This window comes from Apodemus sylvaticus, chromosome 7 (assembly GCF_947179515.1).
Source record: "Apodemus sylvaticus chromosome 7, mApoSyl1.1, whole genome shotgun sequence".
NCBI classification, from domain to species: Eukaryota; Metazoa; Chordata; class Mammalia; order Rodentia; family Muridae; genus Apodemus; species Apodemus sylvaticus.
This window is the reverse complement of record NC_067478.1, coordinates 91,586,080-91,595,418: the sequence shown is the minus strand read 5'-3', so window position 1 is coordinate 91,595,418 and position 9,339 is coordinate 91,586,080. Positions and strand designations below refer to the sequence as shown.

General features: G+C 38.9%; 1 protein-coding gene across 1 annotated transcript; it reads left to right on the top strand.

Annotated features, from left to right (window-relative positions):
• Positions 1-566: 566 nt before the first annotated feature.
• On the top strand, positions 567-1,406 carry LOC127689763 (olfactory receptor 143-like). The gene has a single exon (XM_052189373.1). It carries the CDS (start codon positions 573-575, stop codon positions 1,404-1,406), a length of 834 nt encoding a protein of 277 aa, XP_052045333.1. The 5' UTR covers positions 567-572.
• The last annotated feature ends 7,933 nt before the right edge of the window (positions 1,407-9,339 follow it).

Below are 9,339 nucleotides of genomic sequence, written 5' to 3'. Positions count from 1 at the left end.
ATTCATAAAAGGCAATGAGTTCGTTTCCTTTATGTGAAAATAAAATTCTGGTGAAGTTCTCAAGTACAGATCATGTTCCTGACTGTTCAAATACTCCAAGCATGGCAAAGGCTTATCAATACTAATGATTAGAACCTGCTTTGTTATTGTTACCTTAATCTCTGGACATTGAGGAAGAAGACATCACATGTTTTGATAGCAGAAAAGAATCCAGAATTTCAAGGTGAGCAGTAAATAATCCTTGCTTTCTCAATTTCTCTTCAAACCCCTGTAGGTTGGATACACACGTTGTACTTCTGCACCAATTCCTAGCGAATTCTAGGAAAACCAAGGGAAGTAATGTGCAGAGAGATTAGAAATCTGGCTGCATTTTTAATGGATGGAGAAAAAAATGTGTGTAAGGAAAGGGGAAATAGGGCTTTTTAAGGAAACAAACATGAGCATTAATGCTATTTGTATGCCTTGCTGTGTGTTCACTAAGCACCAAACTTAGTAAGCAGGAACTCCAGTTCTCAGACTGGGATCAATGATGGGATACTTATTAATGACATTTTATTCTCTTATTATTACAGATGAAAGTCATGAAACAAATTCTTAAGGAAAGTAACTCTTCAGTGACTGAGTTCATTCTTATGGGGTTAACAGTTAATCAAGAGCTCCAGCTGTCCCTGCTTGTTCTCTTCTTGTTAAACTACACAGCCACTGTGGTGGGAAACCTGAGCTTAATGAATCTCATTTGCCTAAATTCACATCTTCACACTCCCATGTACTTTTTCATCTTCAATCTGTCCTGCATTGATTTTTGTTATTCATTTGTTTGTAACCCCACAATGCTGATGAGTTTTGTTTCAGAGCAGAACACCATCTCCTATGAAGGATGCATGAGTCAGCTGTTTTTCTTCTGCTTTTTTGTAAACTCTGAATGTTATGTGCTGACAGCCATGGCCTATGATCGTTATGTGGCCATCTGTCATCCCCTCCAGTACACAACTGTCATGTCCACTAAGATCTGCTGTCTGCTGATGTTTGCTTCTTTCTTGATGGGTTTTGCAGGGGCCATGACTCACACAGGGTTTATGATCAGGCTCAGTTTTTGTAATTCAAACTTCATCAACCACTACATGTGTGACATCTTCCCTCTCCTTTGGATCTCCTGCAGTAACACCTATGTCAATGAGCTTGTGAGCTCTGCTGTGGTTGGAACAATTATCATTTTATCCAGCCTCGTTATCTTAGTCTCATATGCTCTGATTCTTTCCAGTATCCTACATATGTCATCAAGTAAGGGTTGGTCCAAAGCCCTGGGCACTTGTGGGTCTCACATCATAACTGTTAGCCTGTTTTATGGGTCTGGTCTCCTTGCATATGTAAATGAAAAGAGTCACAAGCTGAATGAACAGTTGTGATTTTGTTGTCCTGACCCGAGTGCATTGTTTTATCCTCTTTATTTGTCTTTTTCATTACATTCCTCCTTTCTGCTTTCTGTTCCTCTCTAGAGTCTTGAAAATATTTCCACTGTAATTTCTTTCTTTTTGCTAGTATGAAATGTAACTCTATTTCTATTTTTTTTCTGTCAGAGTTCTTTTCATGTTCATATGGCTCCCAGATGATGGCCATTGCCAATATTAGATCAAGACCCTGTTCCCTGTTTTTCTTTTCTAAAAAAAAATAACAGTGACTATGGCTTTTTGCTATGTGTTTTTTCTGCACAAGGAAATTCATGAACTGCAATCTTCATATCCTTTCATTCTTTCTCTTTCTTTCTTTCTTTCTTTCTTTCTTTCTTTCTTTCTTTCTTTCTTGTTTTTTCTTACTTTTTTCTTTCTTTCTTGCTCTTCTTAGACAATTTTTGCTTTTCTTTGCTTGTTTGTTTCCTTAGACAACAGTGAGTTTGATTAACAAAGTTACTTATTTGAAATAAAAGAGGACAAAAATGTAGATATTCCATAATTATAAAATTTTCAAGATTATTTTTTTCCTTTAGAGAGGTTTGTTATTCCAGACTTTTAGTCTGAAATTCTTTACTCAAATAATATTTAATTCTTACAAGACTCTGAGAACATTATCAGACTAGTCCACCACAATATTGATAATACTCAGGCAATCTGATTGCCTTGTTAAATCAAGCCGAAATTGTCACTGGTTTTCTCTGATATATTTATTGTCATATGATTATTTTCTTTTTCAATTTCTTTCTCTCTTTCTCTCTTTCTTTCTCTCTTTCTCTCTTTCTTTCTTCCTTCCTTCCTTCCTTCCTTCCTTCCTTCCTTCCTTCCTTTCTTTCTTTCTTTCTTTCTTTCTTTCTTTCTTTCTTTCTTTCTTTCTTTCTTTCTTTCTTTCTTTCTTTCTTTCCTTCTTTTTTTGTTTTGTATATAAACTCAAAGAGTGTTTTATTTTGCAGAAGTCCAGCATGCTGGGTTCTCTGCATTACCAAGATAGAGGTAGCAGGCCTGATTTAAAACACTTTAGGGATTCTGGAGTACGTAACCTACTCCAGGTGTTAATCTGTTGGGTCCATCTCTACAGACTTTCCATTACCCGGGTGTGGAGCCTGGAAGGGTGCTGGGGAGGTCTGAAAACTACTGCTGAGGATGTAGCTGAGGCAATCAGAAAACTGCTGCTGACCTATTGTCCTTGCCTTAGGCCAGGTAGTGGGGCAGCCTCTGAGGGCTGGACATGTCTGGAATTGTGCAGTTCTTGGAAACAGAGATTTAGGTATAGCCTCCTTAACTGCCAATCTGAAGCCTATAATGGAATCAGCCTAGCCTTCTCAGTTCCTATGCCTCCCATTCTCAGTTGTGTATCTACAGTCATCCATACCATTGCAAAAGATGTTACCATGTCCATAGCAGCAGGAAACTGTACGGCAGCACGATTATGGACTTCCTCATGGTTACTATAGGCAGGACAGATCATAGACATCAGCATGGCCGGTGGTGACAGCATGGAGCATGAACAGCAATATCCCAGCATGGCCCCCAGTGGCAGGACAGACCAGAGAAGTCTTTTGAGGGCTATGATTATTTTCTAAATGACAAACTTACATTCCTGGGAACAGAACACCGGGCAATTTATTTCCTCTGTTCTTTATATTTGAAGGGTACAGTTTTGTAAGAACAATGTATTTGCTTCCTGTAAAAAACAAACCACAGCTGTACTTAGGGTTTTGGAATAAAATGTACACACAACTTTGTTTGAGTTTGATGATCAAGGCCAAGTGTAATATGTATATCTATATTGTTATTTCTTTTTTTCTCTCTCTCTTTCTCTCTCTGTCTCTCCTCTTCCCTCCCTTACTGTCTTTTTTATTTGATATATTTTTTATTTACATTTCAAATGATTTCCTCTTTTCCCCACTCCCCTAGAGTTCCACAAGCCCTCTTCCTTCCCCCTGTTCTCTCATCGACCCCTTCCCACTTCCCTGTTTTGGTTTTGCCCTATAGTGCTACACTGAGTCTTTCCAGAACCAGGCCACTCCTCCGTTCCTCTTGTATATCATTTGATGTGTGGATTATGTCTTGGGTAATCAAAGTTTCTAGGCTAATATCCACTTATAAGTTCATGAATACCATGATTAATCTTTTGAGACTGGGTTACCTCACTTAGTATGATGCTCTCCAGCTCCATCCATTTGTCTAAGAATTTCATGAATTCATTGTTTCTAATGGCTGAATAGTATGCCATTGTGTATATATACCACATTTTTTGCATCCATTCTTCTGTTGAACCTTCTTCCCAGGTTCATAGGGCTGCTATGAACATAGTGGAGCACGTATTCTTATTACCTGCTGGGGAATCCTCTGGGTATATTCCCAGGAGTGGTATAGCAAGATCTTTTGGAAGTGAGATGCCCAGTTTTCTGAGGAACCGCCAGACTGATTTCCAGAGTGGTTGTACCACTTTGCAACCCCACCAGCAGTGGAGGAGTTTTCCTCTTTCTCCACATCCTTGTCAACACCTGCTGTCTCCAGAGTTTTTAATCTTAGCCATTCTGACTGGTGTAAGGTAAAATCTCAGGGTTGTTTTGATTTGCATTTCCCTAATGACTAATGAATTTGAGCATTTTTAGGATGCTTCTCAGCTATCTGAAGTTCTTCGATTGAAAATTCTTTGTTTAGCTCTGTACCCCAACATAGGTACTGGGGGAAAGTTCCTGAACAGAACACCAATAGCATATGCTCTAAAATCAAGAATAGACAAATGGGACCTCATAAAATTACAAAGTTTCTGTAAGGCAAAGGACACCATCTGTAACCCGTCCAGCGGGTCAGTTATTCCAGGGTTCCGAAGGGGTGCTACCTGCAGGTCAAAAAGGGGGGAGAGAAGGAAGGAGGCCAAGCACCAAGAACGACAAGTCAACCTGGGTTGTGTCAAAGCCTCGTTTAATGTTCTGGGGTACACAGGTTTTAAGGCTTTCAGGAGGGGCGTACCCCAAGGCAAGGACAAAGGAAGGAAGGGCAATCCTAGCAGTTTCAGCAGGAAGAGATAAGGGTCCTCTGGTGGAGACAACAGGTGTTTGCACAGGCCGGAGCCTGCTGCAGTTATCTCAGGACTTCCTTCCACCGCAATTACTGGAGTCAGCAGGTGATGATGCAGGAAGGACCATTCTGCAGTTATCTCGAGACAATGGCTAAACCAATGCCCACGGGAGAGGCTCCAGTTAATTGTTCTTGTATTTTAGCAGCCACCACCCTAGGGCCATGAGTAAGCAATAGTCCGAATAGCTCAGGGTGGCTTCCCACAACCATCAAAAGGACAAATCGGCAACCAACAAATTGGGAAAAGGTCTTCACCAACCCTACATCAGATAGAGGGCTAATATCCAATATATTTAAAGAACTCAAGAAGTTAGACCCCAGAAAGCCATATATTGTTATTTCTAAATGTATCTAGACAAGGAAGTAGTTATATAATTTTTAAGGGCACACATCTTATGATTAAGAAACTAGGATCATATTTATTGTGTATAATCAAAGAAATGCAAAGGCATATTATTGTCTGTCTCTTCCCCCACAGCATTTAGCTGGACTTCTCAGCCCATCCTATTCAAGCTGTGACATTCATGGCCAGCAGCCTCCACCCTTCCTCTGGTGTTATCTCCGGCCCTTGTTCCATTGGGAACAATACAGCTGCTTTCACCTTAACAACCAAGGCTGCCTCAGGGCAGTCTCACCTGGAGACAAGCAGAAACCTGCATGACTGGAAGCAGGCGACCCGCTGAGAAGAAGAACCAAGGAATTTGCGGCCATTTGGGGGGCAGGGTTGTTTTCTAAAGACTATATATTTTGGCTAAATAGTAGTAAAGTCAGTCTCTATCAGCAACTGTCTTCTTGACTCATTTCTCTTTCGTCCCCTTCCCGTTTATCCCAAGAATTCTCTTCCAGGTATCCGGATCACACGTGGCCAAGGGCGGCTACAGTTGTCAAATAAAACAGACAGACCTTCTTTTTTTAATATTTTTATTTTCTATATTCTTTTTTATATTCCAAATGATTTGCCCTTTCCCAGATTCCCCCCTCCCCATAAGTCCCATAAACCTTCTTCTCTCCATCCATTCTCCAATCACCTCCCACCTTTTTCTCTGTACTTATATTCCCTTCCAATGCTAGATCAATCCTTTCCAGGATCAAGCCCCTCTCCATACTTCTTCATGGGAGTCATTCACTATGTGATTTGTGCCTTGGGTATTCAGAGCTTCTGGGCTAATTAATATCCACTTATCAGAGATTGCATTCCATGTGTATTCTTTTGTGATTGGGTTACCTCACTTAGGATGATATTTTCCAGATCAAACCATTTGCCTAAGAATTTTGTGAATTCATTGTTTCTAATTGCTAAGTAGTACTCCGTTGTGTAAATATACCACATTTTCTGTATCCATTCCTCCTTTGAGGGACATCTGGGTTCTTTCCAGCTTCTGGCTATTATAAATAAGGCTGCTATGAACATAATGGAGCATGTGTCTTTATTGCATGCCAGAGAATCCTTTGGGTTTATGCCCAGGAGAGGTATAGCAGGGTCCTCTGGAAGTGTCATGCCCAGTTTTCTGAGGAACCGCCAGAGTGATTTCCAAAGTGGTTGTAGCACCTTACAGCCCCACCAGCAGTGGAGGAGTGTTCCTCTTTCTCCACATCCTCACCAACACCTGCTGTCTCCTGAGTTTTTGACCTTAGCCATTCTGACTGGTGTAAGGTGAAATCTCAGGGTTGTTTTGATCTGCATTTCCCTAATGACTAATGATATTGAGCACTTCTTAAGGTGCCTCTCGGCCATCCGAATTTCTTCAGGTGAAAATTCTTTGTTTAGATCTGTACCCCATTTTTTAATAGCGTTATTTGGTTCCCTGGGGTCTAACTTCTTGAGTTCTTTGTATATATTGGATATTAGCCCTCTATCAGATGTAGGGTTGGTGAATATCCTTTCCCAATTTGATAGTTGCCATTTTGTCCTTTTAACAATGTCCTTTGCCTTACAGAAACTTCGTAATTTTATGAAGTCCCATTTGTCAATTCTTGATCTTAGAGCATAAGCTATTGGTGATCTGTTCAGGAACATTTCCCCTATGCCCATGTCCTCAAGGGTCTTCCCCAGTTTCGTTTCTATTAGTTTCAGTGTGTCTGGTTTTACATGGAGGTCCTTGATCCACTTGGAGTGAAGTTTAGTACATGGAGATAAGAATGGATCAATTCGCATTCTTCTGCATGCTGACCTCCAATTGAACCAACACCATTTGTTGAAAAGGCTATCTTTTTTCCAGTGGATGTTTTCGGCTCCTTTGTTGAAGATCAAGTGACCATAGGTGTGTGGATTCATTTCTGGATCTTCAATTGTATTCCATTGGTCCACTTGTCTGTCTCTGTGCCAATACCATGCAGTTTTTAACACTATTGCTCTGTAGTATTGCTTGAACTCAGTGATACTGATTCCCCCAGAATTTTTTTGTTGTTGAGAATAGTTTTAGCTATCCTCAGCTTTTTCGTATTCCAGATGAATTTGAGAATTGTTTTTTATAACTCTGTGAAGAACTGATTTGGGATTTTGATGGGGATTGCAATGAATCTGTAGATCACTTTTGGCAAGATGGCCATTTTAACTATATTAATCCTGCCAATCCACGAGAATGGCAGATTTTTCCATTTTCTGTGGTCTTCTTCAATTTCCTTCTTCAGAGACCTGAAGTTCTTGTTGTATAGATTTTTCACTTGTTTGGTTAGAGTCACAGTAAGATACTTTATATTGTTTGTGGCTATTGTGAAGGGTTTCATTTCCCTAATTTCTTTCTCAGCCTGCTTATCCTTTGAGTATAGGAAGGCAACTGATTTGCTTGAGTTGATTTTATAACCAGCCACTTTGCTGAAGTTGTTTATCAGCTGTAGGAGTTCTCTGGCAGAGGTTTTTGGGTCACTTAAGTAGACTATCATGTCATCTGCAAATAGTGATAATTTGACTTCTTCCTTTCCAATTTGTATCCCTTTGACCTCCTTATGTTTTCTAATTGCTCTAGCTAGAACTTCAAGTACTATATTAAAAAGATACAGAGAGAGAGGACAGCCTTGTCTAGTCCCTGATTTTAGTGGGATTGCTTCAAGTTTCTCTACATTTAGTTTAATGTTGGCTACTGGTTTTCTGTATATTGCTTTAATGATGTTTAGGTATGGGCCTTGAATTCCTGTTCTTTCTAAGACTTTTAGCATGAAAGGATGATGAATTTGGTCAAATGCTTTTCTGCATCTAATAAGATGATCATATGGTTTTTTTTCTTTGAGTTTGTTTATGTAGTGGATAGCATTGATGGATTTCCTTATATTGAATCATCTCTGCACCCCTGGGATGTAGCCTACTTGATCATGGTGGATGCTTGTTTTGATGTGTTCTTGGATTTGGTTGGCAAGAATTTTATTAAGTATTTTTGCATCAATATTCATAAGGGAAATTGGCCTGAAGTTCTCTTTCTTTGTTGGATCTTTGACAGACAGACCTTCTATAGAGTTGTTTCAATAATGATTTTGAAATGTTGGCTTCTGTTAGGAAATAGACTCAACTATAATGCCTTATTATAGAGATAAAAATATTTATGATTGATTTTAAAAATTCACATGTTTTTAGAGTGTAAATATTTAATTGGCATGTTCCTGGGATACAGATTAATATTTTCATCCTCTTTTATGATTAGATATACATTTCCTAAGATGGTAAGATGGGAAAGATTGAAAAGCTTTTCCAAAGTCATGTTCTCTTAGTTAAATGTATATTTATGTTGCTTATTTAATGTGACATATTCATTTGTAGATAAATATGAGTTGGCCTAACATCCACAAACTGTTAATTGTAAAGTGCAACATTTTCTTTTGAGTGTCTTCACAGGACTAGAATTACTTCGTAACCAATGATGTTTCATATACATTATAAGACTTTTTCTGGGGATGCAAGGATATACTTTTCATTATTCTACTTAAGGTATCATGAACAGACCAAAGAAACAATTGAATGCAAATCACGCGGGTAAACCAATGAATTTGTAGGTTTTGCTGATGGGAGTGTAGATGATCAGACACACTGACAGGAATATGAGAGACTCATATACAACTGCATCACTGATAAGCCCCGGTCATCATGAGCAATGGCTCACTAAATCCCATAACTGATAGGCAGTCAACATTACATAGAGTAGTCTCCCTTCAGCAGCCATTTACTAGTAATCTTTTTTTGTGACAGTGCATGGTGAATATTTTGAGCTTCAGAATATTAGGAGCATTGGTGTTTCCATGAGGAAAGACTGCTTAAATTTAGAGGAAATATTATAAAAACTGTGAGAATGTGTGATCTGATGAACCTTTAAACTGTTATTCTTTTATTTATGTTGAACATGATATTTGAGAAGTTCTTTTTTTTTTTTTAAAGATTTATTTATTATATGTAAGTACACTGTAGCTGTCTTCAGACACACCAGAAGAGGGCATCAGATTTCTTTAAGGATGGTCGTGAGCCACCATGTGGGTGCTGGAATTTGAACTCATAACCTTTGGAAGAGCAGTCGGTGCTCTTACCCACTGAGCCATAAATATTTGTTTGGAAATATGGCCCAAAAATCATTATACCAGTAATATCTTTGAATCAATCTGATTAGAATTATTTGTAATAGAGCTAAGAATTTTTATTTATTATAATATTTTTATGACTACCAAATGGTTTTAAAATTGACATCTCAAGAATATTTTAATTCCTGACCCTCTGTAATCCTCCCCTGACTTTTGATTAGAGGTGAGAAGCAGTGGCAATTGGGAAAAATGATGTAGCCCTAGAAAGTCCCAGATACCAGGATGCAAAGATTCCCAGGGC

Excerpts from the sequence above, each read along its gene's own strand:
- LOC127689763 (XM_052189373.1), top strand. The coding sequence starts at position 573 with ATGAAAGTCATGAAACAAATTCTTAAGGAAAGTAACTCTTCAGTGACT.